This window comes from Hippichthys cyanospilos, chromosome 16, assembly GCF_059441005.1.
Source record: "Hippichthys cyanospilos isolate Australia breed blue-spotted pipefish chromosome 16, RoL_Hcya_1.0, whole genome shotgun sequence".
Lineage (NCBI taxonomy): Eukaryota > Metazoa > Chordata > Actinopteri > Syngnathiformes > Syngnathidae > Hippichthys > Hippichthys cyanospilos.
In genome coordinates this window covers 2,803,580-2,828,059 of record NC_142384.1, presented here as the reverse complement: position 1 = coordinate 2,828,059, position 24,480 = coordinate 2,803,580, and the positions used below count along the sequence as shown (strand labels likewise).

At 39.1% G+C, this 24,480-nt stretch overlaps 1 protein-coding gene across 4 annotated transcripts in view; it reads right to left on the bottom strand.

The window, feature by feature from the left end:
- Positions 1–24,480, bottom strand: part of ap2a1 (adaptor related protein complex 2 subunit alpha 1) — a 32,904-nt gene that overhangs the window by 6,019 nt on the left and 2,405 nt on the right. For 2 of the 4 annotated variants that reach the window (XM_088436626.1, XM_088436627.1), the window contains exons 3-18: positions 24,264–24,475; positions 22,420–22,613; positions 22,190–22,319; positions 16,473–16,574; positions 12,376–12,635; positions 12,085–12,253; positions 11,807–11,944; positions 10,233–10,415; positions 9,529–9,626; positions 9,221–9,452; positions 7,094–7,282; positions 6,835–6,989; positions 4,614–4,676; positions 2,842–2,904; positions 1,639–1,721; positions 41–156 (exon numbers count right to left, since the gene is read on the bottom strand). In XM_088436626.1, the coding sequence (XP_088292752.1) occupies positions 56–156; positions 1,639–1,721; positions 2,842–2,904; positions 4,614–4,676; positions 6,835–6,989; positions 7,094–7,282; positions 9,221–9,452; positions 9,529–9,626; positions 10,233–10,415; positions 11,807–11,944; positions 12,085–12,253; positions 12,376–12,635; positions 16,473–16,574; positions 22,190–22,319; positions 22,420–22,613; positions 24,264–24,475 (2,372 nt within the window). In that variant the 3' untranslated portion in view covers positions 41–55. Of the gene's footprint in view, positions 1–40; positions 157–1,638; positions 1,722–2,841; positions 2,905–4,613; positions 4,677–6,834; positions 6,990–7,093; positions 7,283–9,220; positions 9,453–9,528; positions 9,627–10,232; positions 10,416–11,806; positions 11,945–12,084; positions 12,254–12,375; positions 12,636–16,472; positions 16,575–22,189; positions 22,320–22,419; positions 22,614–24,263; positions 24,476–24,480 lie in introns of those variants that run through there. The other 2 variants (XM_088436628.1, XM_088436629.1) reach the window with 2 other exon arrangements.

Below are 24,480 nucleotides of genomic sequence, written 5' to 3'. Positions count from 1 at the left end.
TAAAATATCATGCTGGTGCTTTTGTACTACCAGTATCGATTGATATTGAAGAAAACTAAAGGATATGAGACTGGAGTTCTCCAGGACAGCTCACTGTTGTGGTGAAGCTGGCAAATTGCACTGACGTCTTGTTGCCGTAGAACAAGTACATTCTCCCTATGAGAAAGACAATATTTGTTTGTTGACACAGAGCAGGTCAAGAAATCAAGTCACTTTTATTTGGTTGCTATGTATAATCAATTTATTCAAGAGTGACTTAAAACTGTTAGAATGACCTGACATGAAAAGGTCTAAATGATAAGTGTACCTAATTACACAATCACACAAAATGAAAGTCATAAATCTGAACACAACATATGTTAACAGGTATTCATACTGATGACAGAGAGGAAGAGAAGCAATGCAAAAATGCAGGATACAGTACAGTGGTACCTCTACTTACGAACGCCTCATGTTACGAAAAATTCAGCTTACGAAACCCCTCAGCAGAAAAATATTCTCGTAACGAGAGAAGATTCAAGATACAAAAGGCGACATCATTGGCATGTGAGACCCGAGACACCAGCGCTCAAGTCAACATGACTGCAATGCAGTGCTTCTCAATAATATTTTGACAAGCCCCCTTTCAGAAAAGGGAAAACTTTTCGCACCCCCCGACGCACTGAATATAAAAACAATTATAAAGCTTTTAACAGGCAATACCTGTATTATCTATAAAAATTGAATAAGTATACCTAAACCCATATCCTTTTTAACCATTAACTAAAGAAAAAAGCAATATAAGTCAACTTTCAACAACTGTTAATTAGTTTTTACAGCGTTTATACGGGTTAAAGCTTAGTTTAAAACAGATAAATATAACCAAGTGCATCAAAGTGCCTGTCACAAAAAAGAAAATTATGAAAATTCTGATTTTATTTTACACATGACAAAAACAAAGCCTTTTCCCTGGGGTCATCCATGCCCCCACTTGCATCATCCCTCCCAATAGGGGAGCCCACCCTCTATTTGAGAAGCACTGCTGCATTACTACTCTATTTCTTATAGTTTGTGAAGGATCTTAATCTATTAATATGCCGGCTTGCCCACAAATGAGACAATAATTTTTTGCATAGACATTTATTGTTTTCTTCCACTTTTCGTTTCATCCGCAATTCCCACCAACGATTTACACTGTAGAACTAACAAACATAAAATTGACTGCTGTGGGTAATGTTAGCGTTGTTAGCACAACTTTAGCTCTTAATATGATTAATTTAAAGGGTATAGGAATGTTTTATTATTCTTTACATTACATATTTGATTATTATGCACTCATGTAATTCTAATATTTTATTTGTTACTGTTTTTAATGCATTTTTATAATTTAATAGGATGCATTTAAAGTGTTAGGAACATTTGGGGGGGCTTGAAACAGATTAGGCTATTTACATGTAAAAGGGGCTCTACTAATGAAATTACTTCCGCAACAAATTAATTTCATAAGTAGAAATACCACAGTATACCTAAAGGCACACACAGGTGGAAATTGGATGGCCCCATGACACTAAGCAGTGTTACACTCTTAAGAAACCCACACCTGCACCTTGACTATGAGCAATCATCGATAAACCTTTTCAAGAGGCTCCATGAACTCACCAAGATTTTGACGATATTCTGACTTGATGCCAATCTGGAGGAGCTGATTCTCAAACAAAACGCCATTGTTCTTGCACACAAACCTGTTGAAGAAGAACAGTTTTAACTGACTATAATGAACTCTGCGTACACTAGAAAAGACATGGATGACATTTATAATGGGCAGGAATATTCAAAGATTTTCACTATTCGTGGTTAGGCCTGTTCCATACCCCCTGCGAAAAGCTGGGCCCAAAGTATCACATTTCAAAAAGTCAATGAATAATAACTACAGAAAGTAAACCAATTATTAATATGAATTCTAAAATGAAATTATTCACCAATTGTGTACAAAGCAATTTGTTTATAGAAGAGAAGAAACAGTTAAAACTGTCGTTTTAACAATGTCATACGTAATATGTAAATGATAACTCTAAATTGAGGATTTTATAATAAAAGTCGATGAAAATAAACAAATGAGGGAGAGTGATTTCTGAGTGCTAACAGCAACCGACCTTTCCTGTTACTTTCTAGTCATTTTTGCTTTTAGTTATTTTAAAAAACTACTCCTCTTCTTTTTCTTTAGTGTTACTTTTAAATATTTCTGCGATTGTGTTTAAATGTTGTGAATGTATGTTCTCTTAGGAACATTTGTAATTTGCTTTTGTTTTTTCAGCTTGCTTCTAAATGTTGAGAACTGCTTTGTTTGCATATGCTTGTAAGTTTTGTGTTTTTACCTGCGAGGGGCACATTCAGTTGCCTTGTGTCTGAAATGTGCTATATAAATAAAGTGCCTTTGCCTTTTCTTGCCAAATAGGCTACTATGCAAGCATTTGGACAAGCTTGCATAGAGATGAAATCATCCTTGTGCACTACTCAACCACGAACACCAAGAAAACTAAATGCAGTATGAAAATCCATTATTCTGTGCGTGTGGAAAACAAAGGCATTTTCACACCACAGCAAGAAATTCCGCCATAAACCGATGACCACCACGTAGTTGCTAGGCTGTCGCTGTCTGATATGTACTGTAGTCTATTTCGGGTTTGTGATAATCATACTTCAGCGCTTTGCCAATAATGGGACACTTCTGTGAGTGGCAGCAAACAAACACACTAACACAAAAACAACTTTAGTTAATCCATTTGATGCTCACTTCCTGTGGAATCATGCAGAGCTGTGCATACACAAAACAACGGAGCTTTGAACAGAGAAAGCGCTTACTTGTTAAGAAGTTCATCAGCCTCAGACATAGGGGGAGCGGGATCCTCAGAGGGAGGAGCAGAGCTGAAAGACCACCACATAGGGCAAGGACGTAGCCAAGCAGAAGAAAAGTGTGAGGTGTGTGAAGAAAAGAAAAAGGCATCCATCCATTCAACACATGCGCAAAGTGGCAATGTGATGAAGATTTGTTAAGTACATAGGAGAAACAGAGAAAAGACAGAGATGGTTAGTAACAACATCCTATTACAGTTTGCTGAAAAAAAAAACAAACAAAAAAAAACGATTATTACAAACACCCGCTGTATGTATTTGGACATTTTCTGTTATTTTGGTTGAAAATTGATGATTAATCAATATGTCACACTGCACTGTACGATAATAAATTTAAGGTTAGACTTGACTTGATGATCATTTTGGAATAAACATGCGACAAACAATAACCTAAAAAGACACACACATTTTTATGCTATGCAATAGAGTTTCAGGACAGAAAAGAAATCCAAAAGAAGAGAAAATGAATCACTTTCCAAATACATTTCAACTACACTCTATCACAGGCACAATTCACATGATTCAATCAGTACAGTAATAGGCTACAGATATGCAGTAGCTTGATGCAATGGGCTTGTTTGATATGAAAAACACATTTTTACATCAGTTGTGGGTTTTTTTTTTTTTTTAGTTGCACCATTACTGCATATTGGGAGATGCAGGTTAATGTGTTTGACAAATGTATTAGACCACCACAAGTCATTTACACCAAATACTGACCAAGCCAGCTACACAAAAAAACTCAAATCTATGATATTGTTTGGACACAATTAGGTTCATTACCTCATTGCTCTTCGTTGTTTATACAGACACTGAACACAGAATTGTAATTTAGTCCAGGGGACCAAAAGATCAGACTTTCACAACGCTATGTGTTGGTCCTCGTGGGAAATACATTTTCCATTAAGCAAACCACTATTGTTCTTGTTCGTTTGGTGATGGTCAATGGGAAGTTCTTGAGTGTTGCGTTCAATGCCAAAATATAATTAGTTATATGTGATTTTTAAATGTAATGTTTAACAACTGAAAAAAATAAAGGCATATTTTTTATTATTTCCTGATTAAGATGTAAAATTGAAGTCATTTTTTACATTCCTGATCGAATATTGTGCTTCATTAATTTCTGATTTCTCATCAAAGTCCGATGAGCCAACTAAAGTTTAAGTGCGAAAAAGATTAATTCAGTCCAAAATTCCTTATCTGTTCAAAAAGACAGGATTTAGATAACTGAAATTGACCAGGGTCATGCACTATACCTCAACATGTAGCCATAGTCTATTGTGTTGGTCTAAAACATTTGCTAGGCTATGTGTGTGCACGGATTTTCTTTGATACTGTGCTAAATAAAATGTTCGTTCTGTGGTCTCTTTCAATGTCATGCTTAGTAAACTTGTAATACGCTTCATGGCAAAGGATAATCGGCAAGTAACATTAAAACAACCAACAAAGTGCCAGACTTTTATTGTGGCACTATTGCAAAATTTACAGGAGTACATACAGTACTCATGTCCAATAAAATTGCAACTGCTTTGACGGATCTTTCTATTCATGGACAAATTATTTTTGCCAAACTATGTAGAATGGTACAGCAAGCTACCCATCCACAGAAGCATATTAACAATACTGGAGTACTATATTGTATCAAAGCCATTATGACAGTTGGAAGGTGTCATAATTGCAGTTTTCCAGCTAAGTCTGTCGTTTACTACAGGGCCCCTTACTCCGAGTCACCAGAGCCCTCCACCAATAAGGAGTCAGAGGTCTCGGTGGGCTGTTCCAGATCTCTGTCAATGTCCAGTCACGGAATAGGACAGAGGACAGACATACATTCAAACCAAAACACACGCACGCACACAGACACACACACACGCAGGAAAATGGAGAGAAGGAAAAGAGAAAAAGACGAAAGACTAGTCACATAAACAGTAAGTTAAGAAGAACAGACAAATAAAGAAAACCTGCCAACCAGAGAGAAAAGTAAACATGAACTGAGACAATCTGGATTGCATTTACAATATGAGGTATGAGACTCTAGCTTCAAAGATCTCAAATTGTTTTCACTGGCAGCTCATTGACCTGTTGATGACGTACGTGCATTGGGACTAATTGAATGGTACCTTGCTCAATGATACTTTGACAGGACAATATTGAGATCTGAGACTTGAACTTACAACCTATGGGTTTGACAGACAAAATAGTCTACCACTTGAACCCAGCTGATTTGCATGTAGGCCATTGTGATTATCTGCGAACAACACTTGTTAGAATGTTAATTCCTAGATTGTCAAAAACATACAGTAAAAACAAAACACAAAACTGAAAAAGCATCATCTATTCTGAAATACTACCGAATCTCCAAAATAAATAGCTGTACAGTAAGCACATGGCACGTCTAAAAAACCGAAATGCATGAGTACGCTCTCGAAACAGTTTGGTTCAGAATAACCCAATAATGGTCGTCTCGTACAGAACGAGCCATTTTGGGGAAGTCGTTTTGTGCAAAGCAACCCAGAAAGCTGGGTCAAATTTCCCAAAATATAGCGTCGGTCATTTTTTGACTCATAATTGGGTTATTTTAAAACAAACTTTAATACTGCGTTAAGACTGAATGCCAAAATTGAACACAGCATTAGTGTGCTTTATCACATACTGTACATCAGCCAAAAGGAGCCTTTATGGTCAAAAGTATAAACGAATGGTACATTAAGTATTGATCATATCAGCAAAGTTTTTCGCATTCGTGTTGAATTTCAATTATGAGTTTCAAGGTCTGACAATGTTCTCAAAAGTTGTCGTTTTGGTATTTTTCGAATGAAGTTTTGCCAAATCCACCTAGAAATAGATTGAAAATCATTTTTAAATGCATTTAAGGACAAAATTAATATCGCGATTTGAATACAGTATTTGGCCATATCACTAAGTCCCTATAGATTGTTTAGGAATTTGGTTGGAATGTAGGGAGAATTCAAAAGAACTACATTTTCAAAACACACTTTCCTCCAGGTTGACAGGTCCATAAGACAAATCTATAGAGTTCAACAAAAGTGTGTCAACTAGCAGCCAAGCACAACACATTGAAAAGCAGTCTTAACGTACAGACGTACAACAAACACCAAAACCAATCACAATAAGACAACGATGTGACAATCTAACATTTTTTGTATCAAAGACAGATCTGCACCCCCATATTTATATAATCAGCAATCTTGAAGTACCTTTTAAAGCCTTTTAGCAACAAGGTCACAAATGTCTTGTTTAAGTTTATATCTAAAACCTGATGCAACCACAAAACCTTGGATCCAGCATGTTGGTTTTCAGATGTTATTTGTGTTAACTTGGTCGTAATCTCCTATCAGAACTAGAACAAGGAATAAAATAAGACATTACCATCTTTAACCTTGTTACAGTGGACCACTGGGTTATGGCGTCCCTTGCTTATGTTTTTATCTCTTTAAGAAGTTGAAAACTACGTTTTTTCGCCCCCTTGTTACAGCATTTTTCCCGCCTTACGGCACCAACAGCTGTTACAAAATTCAAACTTGGTGGTCAGTGTGCGTGCATATGACTGCATAAGTCGCACCATGCTCATACGTCACAATATGCAATAAAGAATACGTCACTAAGATGCTGACCTGCAATTGGTCAGCGTCACATTTTAATATGTATTTAAAATGTTGAGAAGATTTTGCTTTACAATTCCACCTCCTGAACGGATTAATTTTGTATGGCGGGGGTCCACTGTACTTAGGTACATGTTAACACACACTGAGAAGAGGTAGCAGATGAGAGAAGTATTTCTTCAACTGACTAACCTGCAACACATGTTGACATTTGGCTCGTTAAAGTGAAAACGAAAATGATTGTGATCTGAAACAACTTCAACTGGACTATGGCTAACAATACAAATGGAATTCTACGTTTGCCCATTAGAATGACCATTACCTTAGAAAGCCGTCATCATTAACTGCAGCAGAAGGTGCAGCTGGCCCTGATTCAGAGAACACATCCACCAACAGGCTGCCAGCACTGGTTGGTGCTGTGCCAACAGGAGGTCCAGCTCGAATCCCAAGAAGGTCTGCTGATGGAGATGGGGTGGACTGGAAGAAATAACAGACTGGCATGAGACTCAAAATGGTAAAACGTGTTGTTTGACTGCACATGTGCAGTTTAATGTTGGCTGACTAGCAGTGAGACTACTCACTGCATTGGAGGCAGCCATTGCTGATGTGTCTGGACCCCGTTCGCCACCTCCATTCAGCTCCCCGCCTTCCCGTTTGCTTTCCTCCAAGTCTGTCACAGACACAGCACCAGGCCCTTTTTTCTTCTTGAGTTTAGCCAAAATTGAGGACTCCCTCTCAGGAAAAGGAGGCATTTCCTCCAGAACTGTAGCCTAGGAGAACAAAGACAAAATGAATACTGGTTTGGCAGTTCATTCTGACCTCAAGTAGAATACTATTAAAATCTTTAATCAGGTAAGAGTCAGGCATGATTTTTGACAAACAAATCTGTCAAATGTTGAATGAAGCAAAGGACCGAAAGTATAATATTGCATATACATAGCAAAACTATGTGCAATACAATGATTAAGCATAACTTATGATTATAGCAATGAGAAGGACATTTGATAAAATGTCGAGCTGCTAATGCTTGACCATTCACAGCTGTGTTTTGGCCTTTGAAAAATGCTCAGGTTACCCCAGCACATTGTAAAAACATATCTCTGGCCAGACATAAACATCACCACCGAAGTCTTAAACACCTCAAAACGCCAACAAAAAAGGAAACGTGAAGAGTATCAGGTGCTAGAGTACAATCTATGACAGTGGTTCTTAACCTTTTTTCAGTGATGCACCTCCTGTGAAATATGTTTTTAGTTAAGTACCCCTGAACAAATGCAAAGCATTTTTGCGTTTAAAATAAATAAATAACAAATGATTCAAAACATGCCATCAGTGTCTGATTTCTTCAACTTTACAACCTTTCAAACTTAATTTGTATTAGTCCACAAAAAAATAATCTCCGCTTTTGGATCATGGAAGGGACCTGTTATCAAAAATAAATAACTTAATTATTAATAAATATTTGTCCACAAAAAATAATCGATATAAAATGTCAGACCTGTTCTCAGAAAGAAATAATTATAAATATTTGTCTACAGAAAACATATAGAGTCCTCTTTTGGGATTACATTATTGTTCAAGTGTTATAGAGATCGGTTCACAAAAACAAATAATTAATTTTTATTGATAAATATTGGTCCACAAAAAAAAAAAAAAAAAAAAGAATCAATATAAAGTGTCAGACCTGTTCTCAAAAAGAAATACCGGTAATAATAAATAAATAGTTCTCCACAGAAAAATATTCAACTTAAGTGTAGTGAGTATGCAACAAGTTGGGTCAAATCGTTATGGGGGAGGATCTGTGTTTTTAAAATAATGAAATTTAATAAACTTGTGACATAAAAAAAAAAAAACGAACTTCTGAAACATTTCATTAATTCAATGAGAATTTTAAAAGGATTTTTGCATATTTGTTTTCTTTTTTAAATTTAAAATCTAGAGAACCCCCTGGAGTTCCTTCAATTACCCCAATTTGAGAACCACTGCTCTATGACACAAATACGATGTCTGTAGTGGGTTTTGCAGAAAAATTCCTCTGCAAAGTCCTCTGCATCACATGGGAAGTCCAGAGGAGGGTCTTCCAATCCATTGCGGCTCAAGAGGGCTAATATGTTGGTTGCTATTGGGATACAAGTTAGGATCTGATTAGCCCCGACTGGATCATCGAAGAAAGGGTGTATGATCAACATCCAATGATATTAGGATACCGCAGATGATGTGTCCCAGGTTGGGCATCCAGATGTTTCATTCAAGTCAAGACCATTCGCAACACCACGCCAGACAGAGTATAATCAAACACTCCTATTATTCCACAACTTTTTGAAACATTATCCTAATTAAAGGAAGTCAAGCCAAAGATTTCTTAACAATAATATGTTCTTTGTGGTCCCACTAGTCACAGCATTCTGAATGATGTTGCGTTTGTAGAGTATGAATTAAGCAGCAAAATTCATTAATTTTTATTTAGTTCAAGGACGCAGTCATTTTGCCACTTGGCATCTGCTAATTACAGTTGCTCAAGCCTCAGGTAAGGACCGAATGCCCAATTTGTAATCCACAAATGCATTATTAACCACAATACCGTGTTTTGACTTGTGGTGCCACATAGAACATATAATTGCTAGGAAGATTTTTGACTTGATTTCCCCTTTAACCTGAATGTTATCATGCATGTAACTGTACTATCAAATCAAAAAGGACTGAATTACCAAGACATCTGTGCTGGCAATTGAAGAGAGCTTCAAATACTCCACAGCACGCTGCTGTAACTCCACATCAGAGTTGCGAATTTGGCTATCGCAGCGAAGAACCTCCTGTATTGTGGCCTTGGTTTCTGGGAATAAGTTGATAAACTTGATGTAGGCTGACAACAGCAGGGCACGAGTAGGCACAGAGCATAGATGAAACTTGGAGTGAAGAAGATTGAACTGGACCAGGGGGCTGGATAACCAAACATAATAAGTTACTATTCATCCTTTAAACTGTCTATTTAATTGAAAAAAACAAAGCCACAAACCTAGAACGGGGATCACCAGCAATGAGGTTACCAAACTCTCCAAGGATGTACCCTCCAACTTTCACCATGTTCTCATGACAGGCCGGGGCTTGCAAGGCCTGAGAAAAAAAAAATAGAGTCTTAATTTATTGTTCATATTACTAAATAATCTTCTCCAGTCTCTTCCCATATTCCAAAAACATGTATGGTAGGCATGATGGACACTCGCAGATTGCCCTTAGTTGTGACTGAGTGTGAATGGTTGTTTGTCTCTGTGTGATGTGCGATGGGCTAGCAATCGATCCAGGGTGTCTACCGCCTACTGCCCAAGGACGGCTGGGTTAGGCACCAGCAAGCCTAGTGAGGATAAGTGGATAAAGAAAAAGGATGGGTGGGTGGATGGCTGGATGGATTACTAAATAATAGTCCCCAAATTTGACCTATTCCCAGAGAATCAGCAGACATTAAAATCCTAAACTGTGTTTGTGTGATACTGTATATATGTTCTCTGTACTTTTTAAGCAATGACAGTCACTTGCAACACTTTGCATGAATTAATAAAAAACAGATAATGTTTTCGACCTGTTTAACGCTATGTCATGAAATAGATGTGAAAGAATAGGTGACAGAATAGGCATGAACAGCAGCATCAACATCGGCGCAAGCTATTTTATTAGATTTATTTTATGCGTCAATCTTCAGAAGGTTTATCAAAATAAAAGTACCTCAAAGACTGTCTTGGCAGCATAGCCTTGCACATCATCACGGTTGATGACAATCTGGATGACACGGTACCATACCTCCTCACTGACATAGTCGCCAGCTATGCGGATGAGGTTCAGAATGGTATCAACGTACCAGGAGTAATCAACAGCATACTTCTCAGCCAGGATAGCTACTTTCAGCACCTGAAAAGACAAAAAGCAGCTCAGTAATTTGATAACATTGTTTTGAAAAATGTCTGGATCATGTAAAAATAGGATTTGAGTCACAGTGGTTCTAAAACTATTTTCAGTGATGTACAGTAATCCCTCGCTGTATTGCGGTTCACCTTTCACGGGTTTGCTGCTTCACAAGTTTTTTTACAGTGTGGAAATTTTTGAACAGCGCATTGTGCTCTGAATCCTTATTGGCTCAGGGGCTTTACTGCTGTCTCTAAATAAAATATTGACGCTGTACTGTATTGGTTTTTCACTTGTCAATTTATTACAAGAGGCAAGAGGATCCTGTGTCTCTCTCCTGTGTCCGAGTGCGCTCAGCTCAGCACACAGGTTGCAAACTTGCTAGTAAGCACATTGATTGACAGCTTGGTCTCCGGGAGCCGATTGCGTGACTCATAGGCGTGCCGAGAGCAAACGCACACACCCAGTCTGTGTGTCTACAAATAGAGAGCAACGGAGAAATGCACAGCTTTGGAAATCTGACTTTTACCGAGACTTCTTTTGTAATAAATTGAACTTTCAAGAGTATTGTTATGATATAAGAGGCTTCACTTTAATTCGATGTCCGAGCATATCCATTTATAAAAATCTTCTTGCTCAGAAAAAGAAAGAGCTCAAAAATTACTCATAGCAACGTGCGGGTTCAGGAAGAAGAGGCATAGCTGGGACTGTGAAATACGCGAGTAACAATGTTTCCAACTTTGTATTACTATATTAAAATTATTGTTTTAAACAAATTTGGGGCTTTAAAACAGGTTTTAATTTTTGGTTTTATTCTATATTTTAGTATTGCATTGTAAATAAAAAAAAATAAAGCCGGCTACTTCACGGATTTCACTTTGCGCATGTTATTTTTGGACCGTAAACCCCGCGATAAACGAGGGATTACTGTACTGTGAATTCTTTTGTCAGCCAAGTGCAAAGCCATGAAAGGATCACATACCATTTGAAAACCACAGTATTAGAAATCACTCAATTGTTGTCGTTCAGAACAAATGGACTCATACTAGGTGCTTCCAAAAGAAAAATGAAATAAAAATGCAACCCACTAGTCACATATTGTTTTTTGTTTGTTAATGCTAAAAGAATACAGGTTTAGGATACTTATGCAATTCTTATACATAATCAGTGTGTCGAGTTGAGGGGGAGGTGCGAAAATATAATTGAGAAGCAATGGCCTATACCAACCAGTTAGCAAGCGCAATTAGCATTAGTGCGCTCATGATAACGTTTAAGGTCCACGCACACTAACTGCCATTTTCCTGTCATTCACATATGCATCAACAACTGAAATTTTCCCGGTATTCATATTTGAGGGAAAAAACGCACATTATTCTTGTTTTGTCAGTTTCACATACCATCTCCTCTCTGATGGAGTAGTCAGCTGTCTCAAGGTAGCTAAGCATCTCAGCTACTATCTGCTTGGCATTGCTGCGATCACACATAGCGTACAGCAGATCTGCTGCCCTTTGTCGAACACTAACATCCCGCTCAGTCTGCAGGAAGACCAAGGACAACAATTGGTGACAATGAAAGAACAGAAAGGGGTGGAAAGACATTTAACAAGTGTATTTTCTCAATATTGCTCTCTTAGTTTCTAATTTGTTGCAAACTGATGACGTATGTGATTAATCACCTTAAGCGCGTTTATGACAGTCTCAATGTGCGTCTTGACTGCTTCATGAGAAAACTCTGAGCTGGCCAGCGTACACATGCTTTCTAGAGCCAGATAGCGCAGGTTAGTCTCTCTGTGCTGCAGGAACTGACCCAGCTGGTTACAGGCTCGAACAAGCAGATTTGGCTCACTAAGGAAAAAAAAAACATGCCGAGAAATATTTCAGCAACACAATTTCAAAAATTGTATCTTCTCCAATGGCAATCATGTCTTTTACTCTGGTAATGTCAAGAGGAGGCTCAAATTGCTCACCTGTCATAGTGGATGATAAGGGAGATAGCCTCAAAGAGAATAGCATTCTTGGCATTAGAGTGCTGTACTTTCTTTGACTTAGGTGGCTCCTGTGCCTTGTTAAGTATGGTTTCCAAACACTCCACGAGACGGCCCTTGACGGCGCCATCCTCAGGTGGTGGATAGCACTGCAGCAGGCGCAGCAGTTTACAAGACAGCCATGGTGCTGGGACAAAGTAGTAGGTGTAATCTTGCAGGTCAGTGGAAGCTGATGAGACAATCTAAAGAACCGCAAGACAAATGTCAGATGCTGCCAGCTTCAGGAAATATTCACACATAAAAAAAAGATACTGTACTGCATTGCAAACGCATTAAATTTTAAAACTCAGAAGGATTCAAACACATTATTTCAGCTAACTATTTGACTGAATTGGTCATCATTCAATCACCGGGCATAAAAGGCAAGCAATTCCACCTCAGGGCAACTCTGCAATTAGAATGTAATAATTACATTACAATAATGCGATTTTTGGTAGCAGCCTCACTGTTTGTGTTGTACAGTATCGCTGTATCACGGTTCATCTTTCACGATTTCGCTGCTTCACGGATTTTTTAGTGTGGATATATATATATTTTTTACAGCGCATTGTGCTCTGAATCCTGAATGGCACAGGGGCTTTACTGTCTCAAAATAAAATATTGACGCTGTACTGTTTTGGTTTTTCACTTGTAAAATTGATTACAAAAGGCAAGAGGATCCAAAAGCTTGCTTTTGTCTCTCCTCTAACTGCCATGTGCGAACGTGCTAGTAAGCACATTGCTTGACAGCTTGGGCTGTGGGAGTCGATCACGTGACTCGTAGGCGTGCCGAGAGCAAGCGCACACACTATGTTGACACACAGACAGCAATGGAGAAATGCGAAGCTTTGGAAATCTGACTTTTACCTAGATTTCTTTTGCAATAGATTGAAATTTCAAGTATATTGTTATGATATAAGAGGCTTCACTTTAATTCGATGTCCAGGCATATAAAAATCTTGCTTAGAAAAAGAAAGAGCTCAACTACTACTCATAACAATGTGCGGGTTCAGGACGAAGAGGCATAGCTGGGACTGTGAAATAAGTGACAATGTTTCCAACTTTGTATTACTATATTAAAATTATTGTTTTAAACAAATTTGGGACTTTAAAACAGGTTTTGATTTTTGGTTTTATTCTATAGTTTAGCATTGCATTGTAAAATTAAAAAAAAAAAAAAAGCTGGCTACTTCACGGATTTCACTTTGCGCATGTTATTTTTGGAACGTAACCCCCGCGATAAACACTTGAAAATGTTGTAGGTCAGGACGCTTATTAGGTCAAGGTACCAATATAATTGTGTAAGGCCCTTATAGCTGTCACGATTCTTATTTAAAACGTATTCAATTATTCAATCAAATAATGGAGCTGCCCCCCCCCCTTTACTTTTTTTTTTTTTTTGGGATACGATTACGCATTATTTAGTCGGTTCTACACATACCATTTTTTAGAACAAAAAATATGCCTATAATAGTGGCGTCAAAGTTATTTTTATCAGGGGCCACATTGGAGTTTCTGTCGGAAGGCCATTGTGACCGTGAAGTCAAATTTTAAGTATGATGGTCACACGTTTTAAAGTCAGAGGCCGCTAAAAACAGTTTAAAAGGGAAATTGGTAAAAAAAAAAAAATGTGTAAAAGTTTAATATAATTTGCAAATGTGGTCTTTTAGCCAGAAATTTGAAGTCAAAATTAGCATCTCGCGGGCCACATTTTATGAGTTGAGTTGCTTCGAGTTTGACACTTGCGGCCTATACTAACGAGCTAGCAATCGTGATTACCATTAGTGCGGTAGCAATTATATTTAAGATTAACGTACACATAGATAAATGTGGGCACCCTTGATTTGAATACCTTTAGCTCTAATATTGGGGGGAGAAAAGTATTTGGCAAGCTCACTGACCCATGGCCTACATCAGTGCTTTTCAAATAGTGGGGTGGGCCAGCTTAATTTCAGAATAAGGTGCTGTGAACAAATTAAACTAAAATTGAGTTATTAGGACATAACAAGGAGCTGTGTAAATGGCGGGAAAAGAAGACAGCATTCCAAGACAAACATTTGCTGCCCACAGTAAATTTGACAGTGGTCCTATCATGCTCTGGGGCCGTGTGGCCAGGGCAGGTACTGGTAATCTTGTTCAAGTTGAAGGTTGCATGGACTCAGTATCAGAAGATTCTTGAAAAACACTGCTCAAGAAGTTGCACCAGGCCTGGATACTTCAACAACACAACAATGAACACTGGTCAAATTCTACTAAGGCATTCATGAAGAACAAGTACAATGTTCTGGAATAGCCATCTTTTTGAGAAGACTGAAGAAATTTGGCATGTCAGCAAATATTCTCAACAACTTCTACAGATGTACAATCCAAAGTGTCCTCTCCACCACCATCACAGTCTGGTACGGCAACTGCAGAGCAAATGACAGGAAGGCTCTCCAGCGAGTGATCAAGTCCTCACAGCGCATCTGTGGAGCAGCCTTACCCTCACTGCAGGACATCAAAGACGAGACACACCCACAAAATGATCCGTTCGAAATGCTGCCATCAGGAAGACGCTACAGAAGCCTTAGGGCCAGGACTGCCAGGCTGGCAAACAGCTTCTACCCACAGGCCATCCAAATTTTCAACAAATCTCTCACACACTAATCTGCCTCTCACTTTATGCATAAATAATAGTTTGCACTACGTAATATTTGCACAATATTGTTAGCATTGTTTCTGTTATTGTTTTATTGTTTATCTCTAAGGAAGAGCCTGGACACCCTACAGAGGAAACTAATTTCAGCCTCTTGTATCCAGGATATTGTTCTTTCAGTTACAAACCACAGCTCGTGACCATAGGGAGGGCAGGAACGTAGATCGACCGAATAGAGAGCTATGCCTTTCGGCTCAGCTCTTCCTTCACAGACAGACAGGTACAGCGTCCGCAGCACAGCAGATGCTGCACCGATCCGCCCGTCGATCTCTCGTTCCATCCTACCCTCACTCTTGAACAAGACTCCAAGATACTTTTTTTGACAATATATTCCAAATATATTTTAAACTTAGATTAAAATAGAAATAATACAAAATAGCATACTATACAAGAATGAATAATATTGTTTACAGGTTGGATGCAGTCCAAGTAATATCAGTTAGGTGTCACATTGACCAACTAAGTGATAGTGTGATAGCCAACACAGTATCAATAGTTTGGCGAATGTGTCCATTTGCATCAGGAGGCCTCATTTACCCATCACTATATGGCACGGCAGGGCACATCCCACCCAATATGAGTTGAGCGATTTCATTGAGTGCAGGTATAATTTGTTTCTGGTAAATTTTGTTTCTAGCATTTCAAGAATCTTGATGAGCCACTTTTAATTTTTGCATGCACTATGATTACAGCTGTCCAGGGCTGTTTGCACCTGCCTTTCAAACACAAAAACAAACATAGCGATCGAACTCGGTTGTGCTGAGTCACATTCTGTGTGCCATATTCATCTATTTTCATAGACCTGCCTCTGAACGCGCAAATGAACAGCATGACAATACTGCTCATGTTGCAGATGCAGTCCTGGGTTCGTTCATCTTGAATCTTGCAACTTTAGTGAATCAGGCTGAGTCCACACACTCTTGCTAGTGTTGTTACCAACAATGTGCACAAGACCGGTTAATCATACCTAAAATTGTGAAGTCAAGCGGTGACTTTAATTTACTTAACACAATCGGAACACAAAATCAGTGTCTATAGTTTACTAGATTTACATTGCAGTTGATGTATATAGGAAGGTTTCCAAAATGTTGCAGAGTATTAAAAACCCATCTTTATAGCATTGATGCAGTTTTCACCTGAAAACTAACCCTGGATTTTCACTGCAGTCACAAGCACACAGTCTATTCATACCTGCTCTTTATCAACATAATGATTCTACATGTTGTGGCCCCACAGACTAAAGTCATTTGTATATGAACTAGGCCAAATGTGAAAAAACAATTGACTTGTTCTCTACGAACTTGAGTTGCATGTGAAATGTTCTGTGTTAATGCTAATTACTTACCCTGCTGAGTCGAGAGACTGCCAAGGAAACACAGGTCTTAAATTCATCTGGATTTTTCTGGCTCAAACAGGTGATAAGAGAAATGGCTGCTGTCACCACACCCTAAAAATACAAAAATAAGAAGAAAAAAAATTCACTCATGATACCTTAGCACAGCAGATGACAGGGTGTTGCTGCTGCTATTTAGCACTAGCTGAAGAGACCAAGGATATTTCTCTATTCCTATTTTTCATTCTACCACCCCCGTCAGACCTGTGTCGGGTGTTTTTCTTTCCATTATTTTTGAGGACTGTTTCCATTATTCATTAGCTAGTGACTCACCAAATCTCTGAACAGCTCCTAGCTCCATTCGTCCTCGTTTACGTGCAGCTTTGCTAGCGTAAGTATTCGCTCGGCTCTATTAAGGTAAGCATGGCTTCGTGCACCTCCACCACATTAATCACTTGCAACACCTGCACCATTCTCATGGAGAGGCTTTCTCTCCTGGAGGGAAGTGTCCATCAGCTAGAGCAGAGTAGTTTGATAATCGAAGATCAGATGGACACATCGGATAGTGCGGGCCGTAGCCTCCCAGCTAGTACGCTAGCATTAGCCCTATCCGCTAGCGTTGGCTAGTGCGGGTTGTAGTCTACTCGCTAGTCCGGCTAGCATTAGCCCTAAGCAGCCTGCTAGCCGCGGTGAGCCTATTGAGACGCATAATTGTTTCAGCTCCTTTGTTAGGCACACTCCATCTCAGTCTACTAGCTCCCGCACATTAGTTATAGGGGACCCCATCATCCGTGATATTAGGCTTAAAACGCCAACCTTAACGTGTATTCCTGGGGCAAGAGCACTCGACATTGAAGCTAGTCTTAGGGGGCTGACACGCAAGAGGCCTAGACACCAGCATAGTGAAACAACACTAGTTACTCAGATATAGTGATTTATGTTGGCTCCAACGATAAGAGATTGAGGCAGTCTCACATTACAATGAAGAACATAGCTAGGACGTAATCTTGCTAGAAAGATGAGTTGGCATCGAGTAATTGTCTCTGGCCCTCTGCCTGCGAGAGTCAATAATGAGAGGTTTAGCAGGTTATTCTCGCTTGATCGGTGGATGGCTAGTTTCTTTAGAGAGCAAGGTTTCCAGTTTGTAGATAGATAATTGGGCCTCTTTCTGGGGCCGGCCCGACCTGCTGAAGAAGGATGGCCTTCACCCTAACTGGGAAGGTGCCATCACTCTTTCTGGAAACATAAATTACTGTTTGAGCCTTCCATGACTTCTCACAGCGAGCCTGCTAGAACGTGTGTGGAGTCTAAGGCTAGAGTTAACTGGCACTAGACTGAACTGTTACAACACACATAGTATACTTAGTCTAGGTCACTGCAATTGACACACTGTTTCATTACCTAATGCTGAATCCCCTAGTGATAAGATTTCTGCTGAGGTGGTGCTAATTAAGGAACATAGCCATGCTTCCTCAACCGGTTGGATTAGTCACATAGTACCTAGGCGGAATATTAATACATGCGTTGTAGCTGTCAACAACCTGGAAAACTTTACTGGTTTAAATTCGGCTCGTTAAATTAGGCTTTATAAATATTAGGTATTAGGTAAAGCACTTTATGTAAATGATCATATTAGAGATCACAATCTTAAAGTGCTTGGTTTCTGCGAAACCTGGTTAATACCAAATGCATTTTTACCATTAAATGAGGCCTCTCCCCCAATCTTTGGTTTGACACAAATAATAGAAGCAGCGACACACGGGAATGGCAATGTCTTAGATTTAGTGTTAACCTGAGGCCTAACTGCCTCAAATGTCACAATTTTGCCGTATACTAACGCTATGTCTGTTATAACATTCGAAGTCCTGGCTCAATGTGGTCTTACTGACCACAACCAAGGTTATAGAGCCGTAATAGTAATTCATCAACCACTGCTGCACTTTCTAAACTACTGCCTTTCGCATCAGCTGCTTTTCTGTCTTTTATTGGTTCAATCAAGAAGCTCAAAAACGATTTCAATACGGTTCTTTTAAATTCCCTAAACTCTATAGTTCCATTAAATTTAAAACTCGTGCTAAGCGGCACACTCCGTGGTTTACGGACGAAACGTGCACGCTTACATTGTTAAGTAGAAAACATGAGCGTAAAAAGCGAACAACCAAACTCGAGTTTTTCCGTCAGGCCTGGTGCGATAGCTTGCTGAAATAAAAAGAGGCTCTTAGGTTAGCTAAAACAAATTACTTTTCCAAAATGATTGGTCTTAATAAATACAACCCTAAATATTTATTTGATACGGTAGCAAAGCTAGCACAACAGCAGCAGATTAATCGTAGCTCCCTCCATTCAACACACGATTTCATGCAATTCATTACTCAGCGGATTCAGCTAATAAGGGACCAAATAAAAAATGCAGCGCCACTTACCCTCTCGGGTTCTGAGATTGCTGATGCTAGTTTGGACAATAAGGCTCATGAAAGTCTGGTAACCCTGTTCCCCTTGGATTTCGTATCCCTGGAGTGTCTTACGCACCAGTTTAAAGCAATCTGCATGCTCGACCCGCTTCCAGGCAAACTTGTTAAAGACGTATTCAAGTTCTTAGGATCATCTGTCTTGAATATCAATCTGTCGCTCGCTTCTGCATTGTACCTGAAGCTTTCAAGACGGCCGTCATTCAATCATTACTTAAGAAACCTCACCTAGATCCTGAAAATCTCCCTAATAATAGACCAGTGTCACATCTTCCGTTTATTGCGAAAATTCTTGAAAACGTTGTAGCACAATAGCTTAGCGATAACATGATTGATAACAATAGATTTGTACACCTTCAGTCAAGATTAAGTCCAACCACTCAACTGAGACAGCCCTTGTAAAAGTGACAAATGATCTTCTCTTAGCCATGTATTCCAACATCTCATCAATATTATTATTGCTTGACCTTAGTGCCACATTTGACACTATTGATCATCATATTCTTATAGAACGTCTTGAATCATGTTTTGGTCTTGGTTCAGAGGTTACATCTTGGGAAGGACACATAGTGTCTCTTAAGGCAGTGTTTCCCAACCTTTTGATCACCGCGGCACAGTTAATGCCTTAAATTTAGTCCGCGGCACAGTCAATGCCTTAAGTGTAGGCAGCCTTAAGTTTAGGCGGGGGGAGATTTCCCGCAGCACACCTGACAATATCTCGCGGCACACACAGTGGTTGAAAAACACTGTCTTAAGGCAATGCGATATCTGAATCTTTCTTCGTTTCATGTGGTGTCCCGCAGGGGTCAGTACTTGGTCCTTTACTGTTTAACATCTACATAATCCCTCTTGGCAATATTATACGTAAACATGCTATTAGTTTTCATTGTTATGCTGATGATTCCCAACTATACATGCCTTTAGAAGTAACAGATCTGTCCAAGTGCAGTAAATTGGAGGCATGCTTTGCCAAGATTAAACAATGAATGTCTTCCAATTTTCTGCTTCTTAACCCTAGCAAAACAGAGGTTTTAATTATTGGCCCTGCTCATCATCAGCACTTGATTAAGAATACCACTTTGAACCTGGATAACTGTACTATTGCCCAAAGTAGTTTCACAAAAAAACTTCGGCGTGTTATTTGACTCAACTCTCACTTTTCAAACAAATATTAAGAACACGACGAGAACGGCGTTTTTTTTACCTTTTTTCGGCACAGTCAATGCCTTAAGTGTAGGCAGCCTTAAGTTTAGGCGGGGGGAGATTTCCCGCAGCACACCTGACAATATCTCGCGGCACACACAGTGGTTGAAAAACACTGTCTTAAGGCAATGCGATATCTGAATCTTTCTTCGTTTCATGTGGTGTCCCGCAGGGGTCAGTACTTGGTCCTTTACTGTTTAACATCTACATAATCCCTCTTGGCAATATTATACGTAAACATGCTATTAGTTTTCATTGTTATGCTGATGATTCCCAACTATACATGCCTTTAGAAGTAACAGATCTGTCCAAGTGCAGTAAATTGGAGGCATGCTTTGCCAAGATTAAACAATGAATGTCTTCCAATTTTCTGCTTCTTAACCCTAGCAAAACAGAGATTTTAATTATTGGCCCTGCTCATCATCAGCACTTGATTAAGAATACCACTTTGAACCTGGATAACTGTACTATTGCCCAAAGTAGTTTCACAAAAAAACTTCGGCGTGTTATTTGACTCAACTCTCACTTTTCAAACAAATATTAAGAACACGAGAACGGCGTTTTTTTTACCTTTTCAATATCGCTAAAATTCACCCTATTCTGTCTCCTAGCAATGCTGAAACATTAATTCATGCATTTCTTACGTCGCGCCTTGACTATTGTAATGTTTTGTTCTCTGGGATTCCCATGTCCTGCATCAAAAGTCTGCAGCCTGCACAAAATGCAGCAGCAAAACTCTTGACAAGGATGAGAAAGATCGATCATGTTACTCTGATACTAGCTGACCTGCATTGGCTTCTAATACACCGGAGATGTGATTTTAAGGTGTTAATTACTGTATTTATAATATTTTACACGATTTAGCTTCTTCCTATCTTGTCGACTTAATATCAACGTATGTTCCATCCTGACAACTTCAGTCACAAAATGCTAGTTTGTTAACGACCCCGTGGGCTAAAAAGAATTTCGCGGGATCAAGTGCTTTTCCCATTCGAACGCCTGTACTCTGGAATGCTCTACCTCTAGCCACCTCAGTAGAAATCTTTAAATCCCGACTAAAAACACATTATACTTGCAAGCGTTTAGTTAATTGGCCTGTCTGCAGCTTTCTTCTTCTTTTTCCTGCCCCCTTCTCCGGGGGCTAAAAAGGGGGCTAACTAGATGGTGAAAGATGACTTGAAAACCCCCATTTGGCCCTGCGCTGATTGACCATCACGGGTTATGAGATCGACCACCTGCGGTGCACTTGGCTGGACTGTTGGAAGGTTCCTGCCCAATGGCTTCGCCTACTGTCAAGACATCATTGTACTATATGGCACAATATGTTTTCTGTAATCTGTATTGTGTATCTGTACTTGTCTGTATTGTGTATCTGTTTTTGCCTGTATTGGTACACGCAGCATCCACTTCAACCTGTTGAGCCTGGATGGGGGCTCCTCCCAGCTGTGGCCCCTTCTGAAGGTTTCTGATTTTCCCCAATTTGGGGTTTTGAGTTTTTCCCTTCCCTTTCTGGGAGCGTTGAGCAGGGGATGCTGTTGCTTATGAAAAGATGAAAAGATGTCTCTGTACGACTTCTTTGTTCAAAAGAAGTCTTGACATCACCTCTTTTCACCTGTGAAGCCCTTTGAGACTTCAGTGATTCAGGGCAATACAAATAAAAGTTGATTGCTTGATTGAAGAAATTATTTTAGAAAGAAAAAAATGCATAAAAACTGCTGATGTGAGTTAGATATAAAGAGCATTAATTAATTAGAAGACACCAGCAGTAGATGAAGCTGTAAAGGATATGGCTGGCTGGATTGAATAAGTCACCCCTTGGGAGAGCAAACTAAAAAGGAGCCAGCTCACTTCTGCCAATGCGCTCAACTGGCAACTGCTTGAGGAACTCTTTCATAAGCAGCCAAATTAGCTCATATTGCCATTCTGTGTGTGTCTATGTGTGTGTGTGTGTATTTACACAGTATGTATATAGAATGCAATATAAAACTGAAATAATTTCAGATTTAAGAAATGAACATATGAACTCAAAAACAGTGGTTCATTAACCAATGCTCCTACCATGTGTTGGTCATTGAGAAGATGCACCACGCGGGATGTCCATTCCCCCATCAGCACTAAGTCGGGAGAGGTTTTATAGAGCCGCAGCAGACAAAGAGCAGCTGACTGCTTCACACTGTCCATTGTATCACTAATGGCAGATATTAATATTACAATCTTGTTAATTGTAACCTTAAGGATGATTAAGTGGAAAAAACGAGAAGAGTGAAAACAAAACAAGCCACACTCACCCAGCAACCAAGATGCGGGGGATTTCACTGGCAAAGGCCTCAGCCATCTCACGGCTTCCCACGTTGGCAATACAGTGAAGTGCCAGGCACATGAAAGTGGGGTTACGGCTAGACAGATCATTTTTTATGGCATTGTTAATCAGACGGATCAATTCACTGTTGCTGTTAACCAGAACTGAGATGAATAGGTAGCCCTGGAGAAAAAGGGATTGTTGTTTAGTGAGATCTATCCATAATTCTGAGATTTTCTGAACATTTCATACAGTGTCATGCATGGTATACATAAATCCAAGAAGCTCCATGAAGACTGAACGCAAGCTGGAGTCAAAAGAACATTAGCCCATTGTACTTTATAGAAGTCTGATTTTGATATAAACTGCTGACATAATAATAATAATTTCTACAAAATTAAATCTAATTTTAATTAGCAAACAATCTTTAATATTTTCTTCAAAATCAAATATTCTAAGTTTTTAATCAATAACAAGAACTTTTGCAGCTGTACAACACAGAAAAAAATGGGACCATGATAAGATAAGCAACAGACATAACAACTACTAGTCATGCTTAGTGGTTAAAAAAACACATTAGTCCACAAGAGAGACGGTTAGTGAGCGCAAAGTGCACAAATTGTGTTATTGTTCTATCTGGAACATCATTTGTCTTTGACAAAGGATACCACAGATTGTTTGCAATAGTTTAGCTTTAAAATTGATTCTCTTAAAGTCACGCACCAAAGACATAGTGTTCAACCTAAATTGCCAGGATTTTTTTTTTTTCACAATGAAACGTACTTCACAATTTGCTTTTATGCCGACAGTTATGAATGCTAAAATGCAAATCATAGTATATCACAGTATAATTAATAAAGGTTTTACAATACCCACAATTTCACCTTGACTTAAATTTTGATGGGATTTCAAAATACAAACATATCAGAGGTGAGCTGACCTACAGTAAAAATTGTCACAATGCAAAATGGAACGGAAAACAATATTATTGGTCTAATTAATCAGATGAAGTCTAATATTAGATATTATTTAATACGTTTATATTGCATTTTGTTATATGCGCTGCAAAGATTTTCTTGTGCGCTGACAACATGCTAGCAGTGTGCAATTGCACACGCGTGCAGCTTAGAGGTAATACTGCTTGTAAGCTATTTGCAGAACAGGCCTGCGGGCTACTCATGTGATCTTTGGGGGCTACCAGGTGCCCGCGGATACCACGTTGGTGACCCCTGATCTATGATGTATTTCTACTAATGCAGCAGTAAACTCTAGTTAAATGTTTGTATATAATAAAGACTAACAGGTCATAAATACAAATCATTCAAATAAAACTGATTTCATACAGCAGTGGTCCCCAACCACCGGTCTGTGGCCCGGTACCAGCCCGTGGATCAACTGGTACCGAGCCACGTGGGCCACACTCAAAATAATGTTTTGGAACTTATTTAGTTTAACAGTTCATTCATCTGTGCTTTGTTTGGCTTGATCTTTTTTAGGCGCTGCCTATAGCCGCTGTTGATATTTCATTTTGTAGCGAGAAGGATGGTGTGGTTTTGAGAGCAGCAGTCGGTGATGCACACATTGTTTGGTCTTTGTGAAATCTGGCCCACGACTGTCTTAAAAGTTGCACTTTTTTCCATAAGAGTGTTGATGTATGATAATATGTCCAAAATTAGTTTGTTGATCCAAAACACTGTGACATGCTACCTAATATTAATTCTTATCATATCTGTTGTATTTCCATTATTTCTTAATTTTCACAGAAGATTTGTACCAAATCTGAGGTCAATTTGGGGTTTCAATGTTTGGAAACGAGTGCTGACGGAAACTTACAATCTGCTTTTCAGTGTATTTGTTGGAACTAAGCAGGTTGACCGCCTCCATGTGTCCAAAGTCAATATCGTGGCCAAGGAGGAAGATGAAGAGCAGCTTGCAGACATATTTTTTCTTGCTGTAGCCATCAAGAGCTTTGTCCCCTTTAAATTTGGAGCGAATGTTGGCCAGTTCTTTATTGATCCGCTTGATCTCAGCTTCCTTGCTTTTACCTGGT